At 56.8% G+C, this 22,345-nt stretch overlaps 1 protein-coding gene across 3 annotated transcripts in view; it reads right to left on the reverse strand.

Moving 5' to 3' along the window:
• Nucleotides 1–22,345, reverse strand: part of NR6A1 (nuclear receptor subfamily 6 group A member 1) — a 91,201-nt gene that overhangs the window by 27,798 nt on the left and 41,058 nt on the right. Inside the window, exon 1 of one of the 3 annotated variants that reach the window (XM_075439574.1) lies at nt 1,315–1,400. The exons of the other annotated variants lie outside the window; for them this stretch is intronic. Within the exon in view, the coding sequence (XP_075295689.1) occupies nt 1,315–1,342 (28 nt within the window). The 5' untranslated portion in view covers nt 1,343–1,400. Of the gene's footprint in view, nt 1–1,314; nt 1,401–22,345 lie in introns of those variants that run through there. 3 annotated transcript variants of the gene reach the window in all.

The raw sequence follows: 22,345 nt of genomic DNA on the forward strand, positions 1-22,345 counted from the left end.
CCGATTCTGTTTCTGCCAAAAGAGAGGTCAGCCAGAAGGGAACCCTCACAACCACGCAGAAATCCTCGGCCGCCCTTTTTCGCGTAGGTCCAAGTCGGAGCATGCAGCTGACGAAACCCATCACCCTTCCGCGGCCGGTCCCGATCCCCATTTGCATATCAAAAACTCATCTGCGAAATGCAACTTCTGGCGGGCAGCCCTCGCCCCCCACCCTGCCGCAGCCCAGCACCCAGCCCCGCGCCCCAGAGCCCCCCGTACCGGGGACCAGCGCAGGCCGGAGCCCACCGAGGGCTGAGGGCCATGGCGAGATGGTCGCCCGCCCCATTGTGCGGCCCAGGGCGGCCGGGCCCGATCCTTGGCTCCGGCCGGTCGCTGCACAAAGAGTTTGGAACAAAAGCCCACGGCACCGCGACGTGTCCCGCCGGCCGGCACGGCCGCTCGCCGCCGCGGGGACGGGGTCTCCATCGCTGCCCACCGCCGCGCCGCCCGCGCAGCGGCCCTCAGCTTACAGGCGCTCTCCCAAGCGACCAACTTTCTCTAATCCAATTTAGGAAAAATAAAGCTTTTTGCGTAGTCCCCTCCCTCGCTCCAGCACGGCCACACGCTCCCAGTTAAAACCTGGGCTGGGCTCTGGTTTGTAAAACTGACAAACTGACAAAGCAGTAAGGTTAGAAACTGGCTTGCCTGCCTAAAAATACTTCTCTTGGACCTATTTAAGTTGTCTTGATATGCAACGACTCAGAATGACGGAAAATTGTGAAAATCTAAGATTAAAACACACCCCCCCCCAACTCCGTCCCTGTCCCCCGGAGGCCGGGCCTGGGCACCACCACAACCCCGACTTCTCCAGGCGAGCGGCCCCGGGCTCGCCCGCTGCGCTATTTCACGTTACTCTGGAGGGCGGCTGCGCCGCTGCCTTCAGTCACGGGGGGGGGGGAGCCCTAAAACATCTGCGAACTCGCCTCAGTCCCGGGGGGACGGGGCTTCGCCACCCGCCGCCCGCACGGCCCCGACGCTGCCCACGACGAACGGCACGAACGCGGCTGTCCCGGGCGGGGAGCGACCGGGAAGTTTAAACCCGAACGAGCCGAGCCACGGAACAAACCGGCACCCCTCTCCGGCTGCCGTCAGCCCGCACCCCGCGCCCCGCAGCCGCCGGCCGCCGCGCAGGGCCGGCACCCCGCACCCCGCGCCCCGCACCCCGCGGCCGCCGGCGAGGAGAGGGGAAGGGAAGGCAGAGCCCGGCGCGGGTGCCGCCGCCCCGGGCGCTGCGTGGGCCGCCCCGGCCCCGACCAAGCCCCGCGGCCCGCTCACCTTCCATGCAGGTCGAGTCCCGCTTCATCCCCCCGGCGCGGCTCCTAGGGCCGCCTCATGGCGGCGGGGAGCGGCGCGGCGGCGCGGGCGGGCGCGCAGCCCGGCTCGGCCATCGCCGCCGCCCGCGGGCCGGGCCTATGCTAACGAGCCGCGGCGCCGCCCCGCCCCGCGCCGCCCCGCGCCGCGCCGGGCCCGGGAGCAACCGGCAGCTGCTGGCGGGGGAAGCCGGCCTTCGCACCGGGCCCGGGCCCGGCCGCGGCTCCAACCGGCACCGCGGGGCGGACGGGCAGGGACGCGCTGCAGCCAGGCCAGCGCGGGCAGCAGCAGGCCGCGGGCAGGGCTGCCGGTGCTGCGGGGCGCGCCGCGGGCCTGCTCATGGCCACGCTGCCCACGGCCACGGTGCCCACGGCCACGGTGCCCACAGCCACGGTGCCCACGGCCACGCTGGCCACGCTGGCCACGGCCACGCTGCTCACGGCCATGGTGCCCACATCCACGCTGCCCACGGCCACGGTGCCCACGGCCACGCTGCTGACGGCCACGCTGCCCACAGCCATGCTGACCACCAGCCTGCCCACAGCCACGCTGCCCATGAGCCTGCTCACGGCCATGCTGCCCACGGCCACGCTGACCATGGCCACACTGCTCACGGCCATGGTGCCCACAGCCACGCTGCCCACAGCCACACTGCCCATGAGCCTGCCCACGGCCATGCTGCCCACGGCCACGCTGCCCACAGCCATGCTGCCCACGGCCACGCTGCCCACAGCCACGCTGCCCACAGCCACGCTGCCCACGGCCACACTGCCCACGGCCACACTGCCCATGAGCCTGCCCACGGCCACGCTGCCCACAGCCACGCTGCCCTTGGCCACGCTGCCCATGGTCACACTGCCCACAGCCATGCTGCCCACCAGCCTGCCCACAGCCACGCACGGCCCTGAGCACGGACTGGGACTCCCAGTTCCCGCAGGACTGGGACGCTGCCGGTGCGGGGGCCCAGAGCCCTCCTGGCCAGGGTCTGCGCCAGCCAGCCGCGGGGGTGGGACGCTGGCGGCTGGACGCTCCCCGCGCTGCCTCGCCAGAGGAACACGCGTGTGCGTCTGTGGTAAGACAGAGGTTTCCAAAGGGCGAGCAGCCAACACCGCACGAGCGCTTGCCCTGCTTCAGCCTTCATTCGCAGAAACGCGGTAGCTGCCAGGCGAGCAGGAGCACAGCGTACTCCAGCATCGCCCTCGGCCGTGCCCACCACCACGCTCCGGGGGAAAACTGAGGAAACGGCTGCATAATCCGTTTTCTGTCCTCTGAGGCTGCGTAACACAGGCTGCGTTTGGAAAAGTGATTCCAGCATCAGTTTGCGGTTTTGTCATCAGCCTCGCAAAAGCCGACTTGAAGATCAGCACCTGGATGGAAACCAAACCTGGCTGCAGAAAAAAATAAACCTGCTGAGCCAGTCTGAGACACCGGGGCTTCTGCAGATACCTTCTGCCCTGAGCTTGGGAAGGGCCACAGCAGCACCTTAGAATTGGGATGGAGTGGGGGAAAACCACGGCATGAAACACAGGAACAGAGCAGGACACCGGAGCAGGTGTGCCATCAGCGGTGGGGACGAGGGCTCTGCGAGTCCCCCCAAGAGCACGCCCCGTGGCAGGAGTGCGATGGTCGATGCTGGCGGGGATGAAGGAGCTGCACAGCCCGGCTCCGGGCGCCTGAACCGAGCGGTGGCCCGAGGACAGCCGCATGCGCCGGGAGACAACGAACAGGGCGGGACGGGCGTGCGGGCAGCCGGCGCTGGACAAGTGCAACGGTCAGTCGAGCAATCAGAACGTAACAGCAGGATCCACGCCGGCTGGTCAGGGAGCTGGCGCTCATTTTCCTAATGAGTTTCAGCAGCGCTATGCCTAGCGTGGGGTTAAAATCACCCGGCCACAGCTCCAAACAGAAACCAGCACCATAGTGAAAAACACGACCTGAGACACGGCGCGTTTCGTCTTTTCCCAACTGCTCTCTCGCACAGTCCGTGCTGCTCATCCTCCTCGAGCTGGATCGCCGCTGCCTTTGAGCTCCGTGGCAGTGCAGGGTTCCATAACAATAAACCCGTGGCTGATGTAGCTGCCCGCCTCAAACCAGGCACCACCGCGGCAGCTCTGCTAACGGTGGGCGCTCCGTCAGACACAGCCGCGTGTTCCTCTGCGGCAGCGAATGCCTCCATGGAATCGTAGAACCATGGGTTGGAAAAGACCTCTAAGATCATCAAGTCCAACCATCAACCACGTAGCCCTCCTGCGCCTTCATCCCCCTCCTGGGATGAGCTCAGCCTCGGATACCGCACGGTTCACGTGTCCTTCGTGCTGCAAACACGGGATGCCCAATAAGCTGTCCCAGGGGTCAGCTGGGTTTGGCCAAGCCCAAACCCACGCTCACCACACCAAGGACTTCAGGGAATGGCCAAAAACCTTTCCGCCAGTGCCCAGCTCAGCCTGTCCTCCAGATGTCCGTGCTGGCTCCCTTCAAAAGCCAGAGTCTGCTTCTGTTCCTCGTCCCGAGGACCGCAGGGCTCAACCGCGCTCTGAGAAATGGCTGACTTAAAATAAACAAGGCACAGCAGCAACAAAAGAGGTCATCTTTCACTCCACCCCAAGCCTGAAATTTTATTGCTTTCTGGTGACATCCAGCAACGCAAATAACCCCGTGTGCACGCAAGAGCGGAGCTCGGCAGTGTCCTCCTGGCAGCCCGGGCACCCTGCTCCAGCAGAGCCCGCTTGGGCAGGGGGGTCTGGCCAGAAGCTCCCAGAGGCCCCCACCAGCCCCAGCCCTTCCGTGACTCTGCCTTCCACAGCGCTGTTTGACCCCCCCAGCTCTGCAGGAGCAGGTGCACAGTGCCGGAGCAAGCTGTCGCCAGGGCCCCGCTCGGCTGGCGCTGTCGACCTGTGACGCTGCTGCGCCGCTCCTTGCCCCGCTCTTCGGGCTGACCTCGCTTTTCTTCGCTCTGGAGGTTCCCCGCGCAGGGCTGGGCGAGGAGCTGCTCCCCTGCCCTCGCCGCGCACAGCCAAGGTGAGCCCTGCCCCGGCTGCGCTGTTGACACAGCTGCCGGCGATCGCGCCGGCTCCCGAAGCGCCGCATTCTTCATCCCCCGCGAGCGCGCCGCTCGGCCCCGGCACCCCTCGGAGCGGTGTGACCAGAATGCAGAGCGCCTGTTTTGTCACACCGCAGTGGGATGTGGACACAGCGGCCTGAAATCAGGCGACTTCATCTCAGGATAACAGGCCCGACGCCAAGTTGCTCACACAGCTGCTGCTGGGATTCCAAACAGAGATACACCAAAAAAAACCCCTGCTAATTCAGAAACAACTGCGAGGATGGACGAAACCTGGCTGGGAAAAGTCATCGGTCAAACAACGCAAATTTTCCAAATCACTCAAAACTGACTTACATTAAATACACGTGTCCTTAATAAATCCTTCAGGGCAGGAAAGAATTGCAGCGATCTGGGGCTGTTCTGTAAAACGAGAGGCCAAAGCAGGAACAGCAGCGGGCAGGAAAAGGGACGAGAGTGACGAATGCCGTTGCCTGACCCAGACGGCCTTACAGCAGGTCTGCCAGGAGGAAGAGTAGCGTGGCTGGTTCTTCCTTCAGCCTGAACCCGCCAGTTCCCACCCCAAACAGAAACAGCTGATGCTGTTGTAACTGGTATCTAAAATTTTAGAGTAACACCCGTTTATGGCAGTAAAAGCCAAAACCACTGCCGAGAACCGGACAAGCGGCACAGCTGCCTGCAGCAGATTTATTGTCCTGATGCTCTGGCCGTCAGGGATGGGCACAGGACGCGAGAGGAGGACGCGGGGAGATCTCCAGGGTGTGCTGGGCATCGGCTCGTCCCGCTGCTGACGAGGTCACTTGTCCCCAGGCGAGGACGGCAAAAACGCCGCGTTCTGCTGCAATTTGTCCCAGCGAACTGCGGCGCCAGGCAACCCAGCCTGGAGAGAGCGCGGAGGAGACGGCAGGTTATAAACGCGGCAGGAGGAAAGGAGAATACGCCAAGAGCGGTGCAAGGCTTCCAAAGGCATCCCGTACCGACGCAGCCTTGGGAGCTTCGTCTCAAGAATGTTGTCCCGGTTCGTGTTTGGGAGCGCGGGTGTTCCCGCGGGCTGCCTGCCCCGCTCCCCGGGGAGACCCGTGATTCCAGCGAGAAGGAATCCTCCAAAGATGCGACTTTTTCGGAAACGCAGCGCCCAACGGGAGCCGCGAGCCAGCGCTGGGGTGGGGCAGGCACTGCCGGAGCAGGACAGCGGAGGTCTCCCGGGACGCTGTCTGCAGGCACCGGCACTTCCCACAGCCGACCCCCAAAAACCGCCGTGAAAAGCCCAACTCTGGGCCGCGTGGCGCCCGCGGAGCTGCACGGCCCCGGGCGCGGGGCAGCCCTCCCTCTCGCCCTCCCACCCGCAGCCACCGCTCCATCGTCCTCCGGGGTCCGGCGAGGCTTCGCCCATTTTCATGACAATCGGGGCTCTGTTGTGCCGACGCAGTGTGAGACGTCGGCCCCTTTGTGGCACGGACAAAGTCCGGGCTGCGGGTAACAAAACCCAGCACATCTCGGCGCGGAAGGCCTCCACGCAGCCCAGCTTGCCACGGACCGAACTAAAACACTAACGTGGATTTGATTTCAAGGGCCAGACAGCACAGAAGGAAACACCGGACTCCTGGCTTCGCTTTTATTTTCCCACCGACCGGTGCCACCGGCAGCAGCCCCGTTCCGCGGCGCCGACGCTCCCGAGCCCGGCCGGGTGGGCAGGCGCAGGAGCAGCCCTGCACGCACGGCAGCTTCAGACAGGGACCAGCACCCCAGGCCCGTGCAGCAGAACCAGGCTGGTTTGCAAACGCTGCTGAACAAATGTGATAAGCTCAGCATAACGCGCCCCGGCGTTACCACTCAGCCGCGGCAGCGAGAGGACTGGTAAACACAGCGGATACTTTCCCCCAGAACTCTGTTCCCCTCACTCTATGTGTACGGATATTGCAGAGAAAATAAAAAAAAAATGCAATAAAATTGTTTAGAGAAGCGATGGAAGGAGCTGCGAGGAGTGACCGCGAGCCTCGGCCTGACCTCTGAGCAGCCCTGCGACGACGGCTCAGTGACCGGCGCGGTAACGCCTCTGCTCGCCGGTGTCCAGCGCACCCGGAGTTCGTGGTGCTGGTGGAGGTGATCGCCTGGGGCACGCAGAACGCAGCATCTTCCTCCTCCTTACCCGTTCGATGGGTCGTGCTGCGGAACGAACCCTTCTCCCAGTTTCCAGTTTTATCTGTTTATTCCTATTTTTCTTTGCTTGGCTGCCGACTCTGCCGTCCCGCTCTGCCGGGCGGCTCGCAGGGCGCGTTCCATCGCGTCCCGCTCGCGGGGCACCGGGCAGCGCAGCCCAGCTGCGGGCGACCGGGGGAAAGGCGGGGGGGCTAAGGGCTGCTTGGAGGGGTCGCCGTCAGCGGAGGAAAGGGAAACACATGGGGCTGCAGGCGGGAAGTCGATGGCTTTGCTGCCTCGGCGGGCGAGCCAAGGAAGGAGGGTGCCGAGGGAGCAGCTTTGCATCTGTGAGCTGGCAACCGAGCGCCGAACGCTCCCCAGAAACTGCTGCCACCCGCGGGACTGCCCCGTCCCATCTGCGCCCGCGGCTCCCCGTGACCCGCAGCGGTCAGATCATTCTGGAAAACTGGGGGGAGTCCCTGCGCGGGGTCCCCGTCACCAGCAACAGCCCCGCAGCCCCGGGGGTTAATATAAATAGATTATTTTAGATTATTATTAGATTTTAATTATATTTTATTAGATTTTAATATTTTATTATTAGATTATTATTAGATTATTTAAAATAAATAGACTATTTTAGATTATTATTAGATTTTTTCAGATTTTTATTAGATTTTTATTAGATTTTTTGTTTTTGATTTTATTATTAGATTATTTAAAATAAATAATTATTTTATTTAAAATAAAAAGACTATTTTAGGCCCAACACAAACGGCAGTCATACCAGCTACGCCAGTCGCTGGTATTGTTCAGAACGCCACCGCCGCCAGACCAACAGTTTGCTGTTCGAGCTGCTGTTCCTGCTGCTGCTCCCAGCATCATCATCATCATCATCATCATTATTATTATTATTATTATTACTGTTATTACTGTTATTACTATTATCATTATTCCGAGCAGCAGCCCTCGCCGCTGTCCCAGCAAGCCGCCCGCGCGGGGAGGCTCCGGCTCCTCAGCCTTCGGTCCGAGAGCAGAGCGGGGAGGCCCGGCGCGGGCGCGCGGCAGCTGCGGGCCCTGTCCCCGCACCCAGCACGGCGGGCCGGCCGCACGGTTCGATCGCCGGGCGCGGGCGGCACCCAGCCGCGGGCGGCCAGCAGGGGGCAGCACGCACCCGCCGCAGCGGGGACCAACCCCGCCGCCGCTGCCCGCAGCCCCCGCTGCCCTCGGGGCAGAACCCGCCCCCGCCGGTTCGAGCCCCGGTCCCCGCTGCCGTCCCCCGCCGCGTCCCGCGGGTGATTGCTTCACTGCAATTAGCTTTTCCGTTATTAGGAGCAGCTATATTAAAATGTCTTCTTTCTCTTTTGCCAGTCTTTGACCATTACATCTAACCGGCTGAAGGCTGTAAAACCATTTTCTCGCTTTACAAAGAAAAGGAAAAGCTGAACAGAAATGTCCTTCCAGAATGGACAAGAATGGGAATAAAAGTATGGAGGTTCTGCCTGCTACACCCCGACAGCACCCACAGACGTCCCTTTGTTCCCAGGTAGCTGGCCAAGGACACATCCATGCAGAAAACAGCGTATGCCGCTGGAAAAAAAGAACATCCCCAGAACGGCCAGCTTCTGCCCTTGGCTCTGCCAACGCCTCCTCAGATGGAAGACGCACGGTTTACCACCTTAGCTCACCTTAGAATCATAGAATCCTAGAATGGTTTGGGTTGGGAGGGACCTTGAAGATCATCTGGTTCCACCCCCCCTGCCATGAGCAGGGACATCTCCCACCAGCCCAGGGTGCTCAGAGCTCCATCCAGCCTGGCCTTGAACCCTGCCAGGGAGGGGGCAGCCACAGCTTCTCTGGGCAGCCTGGGCCAGGGCCTCACCACCCTCATGGGGAAGAATTTCTTCCTAATATCTCATCTAAATCTGCCCTCTTTTAGTTTACAGCCATTCCCCCTTGTCCTGTCACTGCACACCCTTGTGAAAAGCCCCTCTCCATCCTTCCTGTTCCTCACGGGCTCCAAATCCCCTTTTCTTGTCTAGCCGTCATGCGTTCAGCATCCAGCTTAAAGCTTCATCGGTGGCTCCTTAATAAAGACGCTTCCATCATTTAAATTTTCTGCTACTGCAGATGTTAGGACAATGTTCCCATAAGCGACGCAGGCGGTTCTGCCTGCGAAGTCGAGCCCTTATGTGTACAGCAGGCAGTGTGATCTCAACACGACACCACAGGGGACAGTGCTCAGGAAATTAAATCTCTTTATTCCATCCAGTCCCTTGCAGCGGTCTGGAAACCGGGGGCACTGCTGCATTGCTACCCCCCTCCTACTAATACTGCTCCTACTTTTGAATAGGGAAAGAGCTGGGTCCTGAAAAAAGAACTGTCACCTCCCTGCCTTCCTCCTGCTAAATCTGATCCTAGTCCCTTCCTTCTGATAAACTCGATTCTCAATTTTCACGTAATTTCTACCGGGAGCCCCTCGGCCGCAGATACCACCCACCCCAGACAGCACGAGCTCCCGAATTAAGACGTAAGTAAGAGCCAATTTTTCCAGACTCACACCAGGGAAACCCCCTTCCCCCTCCCGTCCGTCTGTGAGCTACCCAGCGACTCACACGCTCACTGCTGTCAGACAGCGAGGCTGCCGCAGAGCGGCGACCGCTGCTTCCAGCGCAGAGACCGAAGCGAACATGCAGTATTTAAGACAATTAGATTTTCAAAGAAACTACACTAAACATTTCTTTCATGTGTAATCAAATTATGTTAAAGCAAACCTCATAATTTAAACCATTCCATTGGTCAGCTGCTATTTGTTTTCCCTGCACCCTCGTTTTTGCTCCAGATCTGTCACATTACATTAACACCTTTCCTACTCACTGCCTACAGAAATAACAGCCTTCGACATGCCTGCACAATCCATTTGTCCTGCTCTAATTACTTTTTGACATAGCCTCTTTTGCTGTTATCTTGCCTTTTCTGACCTCTGTCTGTGTTCAAGCCATTTAAAACAATCTTTAAACTCGGTATCTATTGTGATGTGGTTTATACGATACTACTGGAGCATCAGGCAGCAACATTTTGTAAATCAAATATTTAAATCTATGGTAACAAGATAACATACTTCAGGAGGAAAGCTACTCCATGCTGGTAACAGCTACAACTGGCTGCTCGTAACGAGTCCCCAGGACCGCAACGTATTTTCAGGACAAAATTCTTACAGTCATAGAAGTGTTCTACATAACCAGGTAGCCCAAAGGTAAAGCGGGCCCATTGCGTACGAAGGAATTTCCCTTCCTTTTGCAAATGGGGAGGAAAGCGGGAGAAACCGGGAGAAGCGGTCACCTTGCACCTAACCCACCCAACAAAGGGGGTGGGCAGGCAGGGGACCCGGCAGGGGACCCGGCAGGGCGCGCCGGCGGCAGCTCAGAAGGCAGCACGACAGATCACACTCTGCTCCTCACCCGGAGCAGAAACCAAGAATCTCTGATCCCAATATTCCGCCGTTTTCAGCAAGCCCATTCAATAAATGTGCCCTCGTTTCCTTCCGTGGCTGATTCCCGGAGGATGAGCCCCTGACCAGCTGCTTCCCCGGCTGCAGCAGCAGAGGATCTGCTCCGTGCCAAGCGTCTGCTCTGGAGTCAAGAACTTCTTCCACGTGGTGGAGCTGATTTTTTGGATATCAAGCTGATCCCTCTGTACATACGTCTCACGAGATGGTCTAACTACCGCTTCACACGCTATGTTCCACACGATCCAGCCTCATGCCAACTTAATTGGTAGCTAGTTGGTATTTTACTCACTTTAGAAGATACTTCACAAACCTACATCTGCTCTGGTTCATTCACAGGACAGTTGCCCAGTTCACACGAGGTCTGGTGGTCTAGATACACCCTGTGCAGACCCAAGCACAGCTCTGCTGGGAAAGCACGGCTCCATGCTTCGCCTTCCAGATGACAGCACTGTAAAACCGACGGGGGACAAAACCAGAGTCAATTAAAATACATTAAGTGTAATGTAACAATGCTGTGATTTGTCACAGCCATCCAAGAGATTTTATTTCTTTGAATTCCTCTAGCTTTGTCCTCAGGACATTAAGCGCCCACGAATGTTGTGGAAAGCTCTTCCCATGACACTTCCCCAAACGCATTTTTATTTTCTCCTTTTTCTTCCCTGTCAGCAGCCCTGACCACAACAGCCTGGCTCATTAAGGCATCTAAACATCGCAGCGACCCGGGGATCCAGGACCAGACCAGCCTGCTACTGGTCTGCTACTGGTCTGCTCAGACCCCCCCTTTCCGCAGAGCTCTCGAGCCCCTCCGTGCCGCCGCGTGCCAGCACGCCGGGGCCGCGGCACGACAGTGCGGAGCGGGCAGGAGGCACAGCTCTGCCCGCGCGTGCTCGTGGGCAGGGCACCGCGCGGGCACAGACCCCGCACCCCAGGCTTTCGTTTCTGCTAGGTTCAGGAACGCATTCTTGCTGGAATCTCTTTTGGGTTTGTAAAGTGATTGTTTTCTTCCTTTCTCATTTTTTCACATTTATTTCTCAACCTTTTTTGTGAGCAGACCCGGGATGTCCGTTATCCAAACAATAATAACTACCAATTACCGTGACCCCACTCACATCTGTGTTAGTCGTGTACCTAAAATGAATGTACTGTCCCGTGGGGGTGCCAGGCAGAGGCACCCTACGGATCAGCGGGGCTGCGCTGGGTCAGACGGCCCCGCTCCCGGCAAGCCCCGACCCGGTCTCAGACAGCGGCCGGAGCAGATGCAGAGTAAACAGCAAATTGCAAATATTAAAATTAACACTTCTTGTTTTAAACTTTTTTTTTTTAAGTAAAATATATATTTATTCTAGAGAAAGACATTTAATTCTCTGTTTAAAGTAATTCTCCACACCCAAATCCTTTCGGACCACCACCAGCGCTCTCCCATGCCCTCTGAAACGCAGTGCTGGCAGTAAATCCCAGTGGCTTCTCTTCAAGCAGCTTGTCACCGTCAGGAGGGCTTCCTGGCCTTTACATTGCTTCTCAAAGCAACCACGGATGTTTTAGGGGCATTTACAAATTCAGGGTGTGTAAAAGTGGTTTATATTTTTAATTTGTCCTTTTTAAACATAATCCTGCACCACACCCTGAATTCCCCAACAGGTTCCACCACCAACAGCATTCTTCCATTATTGTTCACTTTTTGATTTTGTTTTTTATACATCTGTGACTGACTCCTGCAGAAGGCTGTGACGTCGTTACTGCACCGCAGTGTTCAGGGTTACGGCCTGGAAGCTCTGACCGGGTCTGCCGGGGTAGAAGCTGCACGAAGAGAAGAATTAGCAGCAGCTACAGCTTGAAGGCAACAAGTAGCATAAAATGTGCTTGAACAAATTCAGACACCTGCAATCCGTAAATACAAGTTATGCAGCAAATTGTGTCGAGGCCATCCACCGTTAATGGCCTGATTTCTGACAGTCTAGGCAGAGGCTCATCTTCAGAGGAGAGCTCAGCGCATCTCAAGCCTACCCAGGTACCAATTTACGCACCCCTGGACCCCGCCGCAAAGCGACGGACGGGTTCCTGGGGGAATAGATTCCAGGGGTAGGAAACGACACCATCCTAAACGACGTGCCCTTGGAGAGCCAGAGATGCTCACAGGGCTGTAGCTGCTCTGCCACTGGTTTCAAACAGGACACCAGCCCACGCCCGGCATTCGCTGTCGGTTCTGCAGGATTCCGGACAAGGCCCACAAAGGCTCAGCCAACTTTTCGCAGCCCTACACTTCCTTCCACCAGATCCCAAAAGGATGTGGAAACCATCTTGAACTGGAAAAGGAGGAGTCTGAGGTGATGCTGTGCGGAAGCACAGCTGATGGAACGGCCTTTTAGTACTATTGAGCCTGCCTGACATCTCATAGCAGGAGCAGATTAACGCCTAAGTTAATTACTGAAACAGCAGGCGTATGTAGGGGGCCAAAAGCAACAGACCCCCAGGCCTGGAACCAAGACCGTGGAGATTCCCAGCTTTTACGCCTTGCAGGTGAAGAGGGTCCAAGTTCCTCCGTACAGCCGGCAAAGGACAGCATCTCCCCTGGCAGCCGGCCCACACGCCGCTGCCTGGCAGCAGTCGGGGTCCCTCCTTCTCTGTGCAGAAACCTCGCGCTCGGAGGACACCCCAGCCAGGACAGCGATTACTCCTTAACAGATGCCTCCACATTCCCTGCCGAAGGAATCGCCTCGCTCCGTGCCTGCCCGGGGACGACGGCCCCTGGCTTAGGGGAGTGGATTTCCCCTCATTAAGCGTGTCCGGAGCCGCGCTCCGCTGGAACGACTGTCCTCTTTGCGGCGAGCGCCGCCGACTCGAGACACACGGCAACCGCGTTAAAGCCACCCTGCTGCCCTGCTTCGCCGGCTCCGGGGGGCTGGGAACCCGAAAAGGGCCGACTGCCGACACCCACCGAGCTCTCCCCGCTTCTCGGGGGGCAGAGGAGCGCGTGCGGCCGCGGCACAGCGCAGCAGCGTGTCTGCGTGCGCTGCGGCAGGACGGACGGACGGACGGACAGGAGTGCCCTGCCACGGCTGCCTCCCGCTCTGCCAGCTGATGCCCAGCCAGCCTCGCCGGCCGCGACCGCTGCCATGAATCCTCCCACAATGCAGAGGACCCGGAGGGGTCCTCTCCAGTGCGACGCGCTGCAAGAAACGCGAGGTGCTTTCCGAGGCAACACGTCGGGTTCGGATTCGAAATGGAAATGGTCTGCCCCAGAACGGTTCCCGCATTTCAGCACTACGCTTTTGAAATTCCAGTCGTGTTCTACTTTCATGTTGCTTACTTAAGATAAGCCTGCTCATTTTATAAAAGTTAAAAATTAAAATCTGCATTAGTGTTTTGATCACGTATCTTGAAAACAACACAAACAACACCCTCCCCGCGCTCACCACCAGGCCCCTCACCAGCAGAGAACACGGGGCCGTCTGTGCTGCGCTGTGAGGACTCTGCAGCACACGTGCCTCGGGAACCCATCTCTGCTGCGCGCGAGAGACCCTCGAAATGCTCCGGTTCACGTACGCGAGCACAGCGAGGGAGGCACACCGTGTCTTGGAACAGGCTAAATCACACCCAGCAAGTTCCTACCCCAAATTTAGCAAACTGTGCTTGCACTACATTGATATAAGCAAATGCAAGATACCAGATAAAGGCAGCACCGGAATTCAAACACAGTCAATATTCGGTTAAATCAGGAATTCGGCTTCCGTAGTTCTACAGCTACGAATGCCACTTCACAAAACAGAACACGAACACCCACAGGGCAGCGACCCTGTTATTGCAAGCACAGAAGACATCCATCTTTTCCTGTGCGCGTTGTCATCCCGGATGCAGCTCTTGCCGAAACCTAATTACATTATTGCTTATTATCTGTAACAAAACTCAAACATTTTCCTTATGCCCTCAGACAGCAGTCACAGAGGAATCCCTACATCCACACCTCGATATATACGATCGTGTAGAATATAAAGCACTCTGATCTAGTCCGATCCACCCACTACATAGCTCCAAACTTTTCCTCGCCCGCGTTCTCCGCGAGTCCAGCGAGAAGCCGCTCTGTGCCACGGCAAGGCAGCCAGGGCAGGGTGACAGTCTAACATGGTGTCCTGCTGGGATCCAAGAATAGCAACGCCTTAAAAGGCAGCGATGTTGAGATCACAAGGAAAAGAGAATTAGGGCACAGCTGTGGAGTTCTGTAGGCTAAAACATAGACTCAATATGTCAGAGAAAATTAAATCACAGAGCTACATGTAATTTCTAGTCTCTTTTATAACTGAGCTGTAGCTGTGCAGAATCTGTACTTGGGTCATACATGCGAGTCGCTGTGTTTCTGCACACAGGAATAAAACATGGAATTAATTTAAAAAGAAAACCCAAGGGATTTCTATGCGAACAACACCACGAACACCTATGTTTCGAACAATGTGCACGTACTGTTGCAGCTCAGGCACAGTTTTACAGCCAGTCTCCTACCCAGCTCTTGAGGGAAACAGGGAAGCTCCAGCACCGCTCATGAAACGCGCAGAGCTCACAGCTTTACCCGCAGTACAACACAAAGGAAAACTAAGCCAACACGTCAGCCAGCTAAACGTGTCTGAAAAATGCCTGTGTTCTCCTACAGCTGTCAGGCAGGGGAAAGAGACCCTTCCTCAAAGATGAAGGTGCCAAAACTGGTAACAAACTTCTGCAGAGGCTTTTTTCCCCTCGAAGCAGTGATGTTCTTACATTTTTCGGAAGAGTATCTACATATAAATCTGCTAGTATTTCTTGATGCTTGAAGTCCAGTACTAGCTTCTCCTCTAACAGCATCCAATATCCACAGGACGCAGTCCTTCATCCTCTGCTCAAATCTACTGTCGCAACCGGTGTCCGCGTAACGAATTTTGCAGATACCAGGGCCTGCAGCCATCGGCGCAAGAGCCGTGCGTTGAGCCGCAGGGCTGCACGCCTTCTCCAGCGTCTTCTCCTCAGCTCCAGGCAAACCTCTGGAAGGCTCCACCACAGAGGTGCCTGCACAGGGCTGTGAGATGGTCAGGACCGCGGGGGCAGCGGGACCCGGCGGGTGACACGATGGCCTTTCGGCAGAGCTCCATCCACCCGGGGAGCGGCTGAGCCGTGCCTCGCCCAGCGCGAGCGGCCAGGCTGTACCTGACAAGAAGACTTCAATTCTCTCTTTGAAAGGCTCTGAAGGCCAGGGACAGATAAAAGAGAAGACAGAGGTGAAAAAGAAGCTTGCCACAAGGGAGCAAGAGACTGATTGGCACGAGGCATATGCGGCGAGCTTTCCTAAATAACGGGTACTTGAGCGCTAACGTGATACAGAACAGCAAGAAAACAGAGGTAGGAAGCTGCACATAATTACGACTTTGTTTAGTTAAGTGTATTTCCTGTGGAGCTTACAAAGCACGGCCGCATGCGAAGCGTGCAGTTTTGTTGATATCAGCCATCCTTTGTCCCTAAAGAGGTAAATTATACGTCTGATTCGTACACAAAGTTGAAAAACTCCAAGATTATGCTGGAGCTGCAGGCGAGCTGCGGAGCAGCAACCTACAGGAGCCAGATCCTGCGCAGGGGTAATGGATGGAGGGATTTTACTGAGGGCAGAGGGGCCAGCAGCCAGGGAGCAGCTACAGCAGCCCAGCGCAGGGCCACGTGGGCAGCCTGGTGAGGGTCTGGCCAGGGGCTGGTGTTCGGTGGGACGTGACCCGTCGGGCCATCACCTCCCGCAGCCGGAGCTCCTGAGCAGTGCGCGCGTGGCACGGCCTGGGAACAGGAGGAACGCACCTTCACAGCCGTCACACGGGGAACGAGGTGCCCGGGAACGGGGGCGAGGAGCAGGAGGAGGACGCGAACTCAGCTGGCGGTGATGCAGGTGAGACGGCCGTTGTGGAACCTGCTCATTTCAGGAAGGTTAGAAGGCAGTCCCCGAGCACAGGCGCTGCACACAGGGGTACACGTGCACGCCAGAATTTAATTCGTAGAGAAAATGCCAAACGTTTGAGGCGCACTGTTTTTCCTGAGCAGAACCATCTATTACCTACTGTAAAGCACAGCCTGGCTCATGCACGTGCAATGTTTTTCACAAACACCGCACGTGGTGCAGAAAACAATCCCCTCAATGAGGATGCAAAAGGAGGTCACCGATGCTCTCAGCGTCTCTTCCGCAGGCAGGCTCACCGCAGCCACGCGCGTTATCACCGTCCACGCTCAGGTCCTGCCTGCGGGGAGCCGTCAGCCCCCCGGGTGGGTCTGCGGGGCAGCTGCTCCCGGGGCCGCCCGCCCTCACCCCCTTCCCCGCAGGGTTTCTGCATCGCGACAGAGGTCCCAGCAGGACAAGCGTCACCGCGCAGCCCACGGCATCCTCCGTCTCCTCCCGCTGCCACTGGAAGGGTGTGTTCAGCGCTGACATGGCGTGGCATTACACATAAAGGTATGTAAAACGTAGAAAGCCCAGGAAGAGGAATTAGAACAACAACAAAAAAATGCTGTTCTCGCTTGCAGAAGATTCCTCTGAAGCAGACAGAGGGCTGTGAGAGTGGTGAAATGAGTCTCCATCGCCTGGACCCTCCGAGCTGCTCGGATGCAGCCTGGCTGTCCCTTCTGGCCCAAGCTCTTCTGAAGGGACTCCACTCCTTTCTCCCTAGCTGGTTTTAGCACCCCTCTCACCCCGAATCTTCGACTTTGACCAAAACAAATACTAACTTACTGCGCCAACCAGCAGATTATTATTCCTTCATCAGGCCTAGGCGAAGCGCGGACGCTGCGAGGAAGCGCCTCACCCCCCCAGCCCTGCAGACCTCGCGTGCTGCCCTGTTGCCCATCCACTCCGGCCCCGCAGAATTACAGTGCAGTGACTGCAGATGCACTTGTAGTGCTGATGTCACCTCCAGGCTTTTTCTCTTTTTTTTTTTTTTTTAGGTGAAGCATCTATATATCCTCTGTTCTGAAATTTTGTGCCGAAACTATAACAAGCCAAAAATCTCTTCAATGGGAAATTTCACAAACAGAGGATTATGACTTCAGCTACAGAATAAGCAGCAGGAGCAGATGGAACTCTTCAGAAACAATGAGTCCATTTTCATGCAAATTCCCTTAGTAGTTAAAAAAAGACGAAGAAGAAAAAAACCACCAAGATATCAGAATGGTTTCTAAATGGAAGGTTTTTGAATGATGCTAAAAGCACAGGGCTGGTAGCTCTCCGCAAACCCAAGCATTTTAGCAGCAGCCAGGGGGGAAAAAAAAAAAAAAAGCATGACAAACTAAAACCAGACTCCGGCTCCTCAGAGTCGTGATAAGAGAAATGGAAAATGGAGTGAAAGTATATTTTGGTTTTTATGATTTTGAGCATCATCACCGGCTTTGTGATAATGCATACTTCAGAGCTAATTCTTGCGCTCTTTAAGAGCGCAGACTTCATTCACGAAGCAGCATGACAAAAATTCTTTACCCACTTGATGAGTACAGAAGGTGACAGCCACCGAGAAAAAGGCAGCCACAGGGACACCGCCGGAGTGCTAACCTGCAGCGTGCCCCTCTTGGAGCACAAGTGCTCCCCTGATTGCAAGGACACAGACATGCATTTTTCATAGCTGAAATGTGGAAACTGAGCCAATTCTTTTGTTATTAATACTGGCAGCACAGCCTAAAAAACAAATACACGCACAGAGTTAGCAGACCCCGTTTCTGGCTCTTCCACTGCCCTGCTACTTAGCTTTGGTCTTCTGCCTTCGTTTTCCCCTCTCATTCACTCCTCGAGCGAGCGAATTGGAGCTGCTCCCTAACTCTCCGCGTGGCGAGGATGACCGCCTTCGCACAACACGCGGTGTAGCTGTCTCTGCGCCACACCACGGCACGGAACACCACATACAGAATACATTCTAACGGTCGCAGGTGGGAAGGCTTCGGAAGGCCCGTGTCATTCCGCTTCGAAAGGCTACTTGGTGTAACTGAGGTTTAAAGCAGCGAGGAAACTACATGCACAGAAAAGCAAGAAGGAAATCCACTGCCGTCCATCGTGCTTCTCCCCTGCGCGACGAGCCCGGGGAAACGCTGCAGCCAGGTCTCTTCCCGCGCCGCGTCCGGACGCTGGCGGTGAGCTCCTGTCCCCAGCAGCCGGGCAGCTCCGGCCCCGGCGCCCGAGGAGCGGCCAGCGGCGGACAAGGCTGGCAGGGACGATCCCTCGGATCACCCGCCCCAAATCCAGGCATCCTTCCTGACACGGTCTTTCCCCGATGCTGCTCCTGCAGCTTCGTAGCCAGTCTTCATAAATTTCTATCGATTCTGTCAAACAACTTCTATCTCACCCAGTTTCATGTCGATTTTTTGTAAAATGAATTTTCTCCCCTTTTTCATGCAGAAGAGATACAAAGTGAGCTTTAAATAAGACTGTAAAGAGTGTTAAAGCAGAGGTCTCTGGACCATGTGCTCAACACCAAGAATACTTCTGTTTAATCCCATTTTACCTACACTTCCCCCTTCAGCATGTCACTGGCCAAACCTTTTCACTTTGAATTTGCTCACAAACTGAATCGCCTTCCTTCCTCATCGAGTTAGATGGATTCAAGTAATGACAGCTGCCGAAAGGACAGAGTATGAACAAAACAACTCCAAAAAATGGGCTCAACAAGGTTCGTTTTCAAGCTTTTCCTTGCTTACTTCTTAGCAGAAGGATGTACAAGTAGAAACAATTTCCTCAATTAATCCCTCTTCAACCCAAATTAGTTTTTTCCCAACTCTTTTCTCAAATATTTTGTTTTACAATCTTGCCTGAATGAACTCGGCCATAGCCACGGTTCCGTTACCCAAGGAGAGGAAGAGGGACAGCAGCGGGGAGGGCTGAGACGATGCCCCAGCGGGTCTGCGCAGCGCGGTGCCCAGCGGGTCGCTGGCAGAGGCCAGGCGATGCAGGGCAGGACTCCGGGCTCCTCCGTCAGAGCCAGGGTCTGCTCACTCGGCCACAGCGGTTTCTGGCTTTGCGCGAGTGAACCCACACTCTTCAGAAATGAGGGCCACGGAAAATCAGCGGCCAGGACGGCGTGCCGCACTGCCCCAAGGACGGCACTTCCCCTCCACGCCGAGCAGCCGTAACTCGGCCTCCGCACAGCCCGCAACCGCAGGAACCACGCTGCGGTGAAAAGAAGGGCTGGCCGTCACGCGGAAGGCTGCCGTGGCATTTTAATAAAGTGCAGTCGGCCATGAATGGACGGTGAAACGCCGTACCATCATGAATTTGTCTGAAGGCATCTGTCACTTAGGGCCCTTTGCTTCCTCTTCACCCCGCTGTGGAAGAGCGTCTCTGTAAGAGACGACCTTCGGGTTTCTACGTACTCCTGCTGCCGCGTGTCTTACGCACGCTTCGCCCGTTAGCAGAGTTAACGTCGACGCGGATGATGACCGCCGTGAGCCAGTTCCGCCCTTCTCCTGGTGCCGCTGCGGTGACGGGGCAGCCAGCGTTCGTCAGCAGCACGGCCAGGAAAGCGATGATTTACAAGACGGCAGAGTGTCCCAAACAGCCACAAAAGCCCGCACGCAGATTCACACTCTGAATCGCTCTGTAGCTACAATAAAGACGATACAGGGGAAGAAAAAGACAAGTGTCTGTCACGTCAGCCCTCACTTCTCAGCTTGCTGGGCTTTACAGTCTCGAGAGAAATGAGACACGTCTGACTCAGACACTTGCCTGCCTGGGTCAAGCATCTCGGATCTGAGCAAACTCACTGGAAGGTTCTTCCTTCCTCCTTCCCCTGTCCTGCCCCAGCCTCTCTGCAGGACGGGATCTGCCAGACTCACGAATAACTGGGAGAAGCACACAGGAGTACTGGCATTGCCTCTCTTTCAGCTGCCTCAGCAGATCCCCACTGCTTTTTCCTTTTGACTTCGGCAAATTTTATGCAGCAAAACACAACACCAAATTGATTCCAGTATCGTAAAATGGCTTAAGGGTCAAAAACTGGGTCAAACACCCACCTCCTCCTCCCAGCCCATCACGACTGACAGGGTCCTGCGGGGCCCAGCTCCTGCTGCAGGAACGGCCATGGCCCGGCATCCTCGGCCACGGAGCCCTTGCCTGGGGAACTTCTTCTCCACCGCGGCTCCAGCAGATCATTTCCCAATGGGAGATGATGTTTTTCCACAGATCTAGTGAAATGCGGTTCTAATTTAGTAATCGCGATGTAGATCCAGCTGAACAGGTCCTAGTGTTTTGATAACGAGAGCAATGTAATTAGGATGAGCTTCAAAATATTCAAGCAACTTGACCATTTGCAGATCACCTCTGACATGGGAGACAGAAAGAGGTATCAGGGGATTGGGATATGATTATTTTTATACACTACGCCAAAACATTGTTCCTTTTTCTAGACCCTAACAGTTCATATTTGAGGACTTTTACATGCTTTCTGCAAATCTCGACATCAGTTTGCCAGAGGACTTCTGACTCGTGGTTACCGAAGTTTTAGAGTTCTCACAAACCTCTGCTACGCAGGCAGCAGTAAATAACTGCTAATTCAGGATTTCTAAGGCACCAAGAGCACCAGGCTGGAATCTAATCTAGGCTATAGACCTAAACATTTTTCAGTACAATTTGCCCTGCTAGTTTGGGTTTTTAAAGCAAGTCTGAAGAACGCAGCATTAGCAGAAAGCACAAGGACATTACACGAAAAGACTTCAGAGCCTGGGCACCGCACGGGGCCTGGGCAGTACAGTCGGTGCATGAAGCCACGCCCAAGAGTCTGTAAAAGCTCCTAGAGCCCAGCAGCCATGCAGATGGTTTGCAAAGACCATACGACCCCCAAAGACACTTCTGTTCTTCATAAATGGGATGGAAGGTATCGCACGCTTTTCAGCCGGCGCGACCTGTAACTGACCGCTCAGCAGCACGGTCATCACGCGGTCCGCACAAGAACACCTATTCTACCAACAGCGTCCACTACGTTTCTGAAGCATCTTCATGTGACTTAAGAAATGGAAGGCAACCTTTGAAAGAGGAGACAGCAAGGAAGCTAGCTGGAAACCGGAGAAGTTACTGGAATGGTTATTGTGGGCAGGACAGAGGGCAGATAGGAGCTATCTCCTTCACACTCACAACAAGGAGGTGGGAACCTCTTCATCCACATCATTAGCAGCTGCGGGACCCTGATACGAGCCTGGGTCACCACCAGAGCAGCATATGAAACTTTTTTTTTTTCCAAAAAAGACCGGGAAAGAATGAGAAGAGAAAATGGAACACGTACGCTAACTTCTCCCCCCGGCCTGGTGTTCCCACTGAAAACACTTCACAAAAACAAAGTTAGCGCATCCTCGTTGTGCAGTTCCGTATTCCGGGGCATCCCAGCGTCTCGCGTTGCTCCTCCAGCACAGGGGGAGCTTACGGACAAGCCCGTGGGAGCGGCTTTCAGTTTCGCTAGTCTGAACCCACCAAAACTGGCAGAACCCATTTCTCATCGGGTTGTCTCACTTCAGAACGTGCCTGAAGGCATTTTATTTCTGTCCCACAATAACGATGGCCATGGCTGTTCCCACCGCGCCCCGGCAGCAGTGCCGGCACAGGGACCCGTGCGGAGCCGGGAGGACGCAGAGCCGGGGGGACGCTGCCTCGACGCCGGCGGATCGGGCGGGAGCCGTCCCGCTGCTCCAGAGCCAACAACCAGGAAAGGTTTCCATCAGCCACCCGAGCACTTCAACGGCGCGGGGACCCCCCGTGCCCTGTTACCGCCCTCCCGCACCAAGATTGCACCTGGCAGACACGCGGCAGCCGCGCTCACGTGCCAAAGGCAGCCGCCACACGCGGCCGCCCGAGCCGTGACCCGCGCCGTGACCCGCGCCGTGACCCACGCCGTGACCCGCTTTCCCGCCAGAGCTGATCCCCGGGCTCAGGGCGGCTGGCGGGGCCGGCCCGGGGGAGCGGGCCCGGGGCGGGGGGGCAGGCCCGTGGCCAGGGCCTTGCACCCCGCCGGCGGGCGCTACGTGACCAGGACCGGAGCGACAGAGCCCCGCCGACGGGGGACGCGCGGGGCCGGCGGACCGACGCGACGCTGCCGCGGGGTTCGGTGCCGTTGTGCGGTGCAGAGCGGCGCCCCGCGCCCCCCGTGCGGGAGCGGGCCCGGGGCAGGTGCGGGGCGGGGCGGCGCCGGGCCCTCCGCACCCAAACAAGCGGCCCCGCGGCCCGGCCCGCGCCCCGCCGGCGGCGGCGGGGGGGGGAGGGCGGGGAGAACCCCCCCAGTGCTCGGCCGCGGGCCAATCAGGAGGCGACCCCGCGCCGGGACAGC

The sequence above is a fragment of the Opisthocomus hoazin genome, chromosome 19, assembly GCF_030867145.1.
Source record: "Opisthocomus hoazin isolate bOpiHoa1 chromosome 19, bOpiHoa1.hap1, whole genome shotgun sequence".
Lineage (NCBI taxonomy): Eukaryota > Metazoa > Chordata > Aves > Opisthocomiformes > Opisthocomidae > Opisthocomus > Opisthocomus hoazin.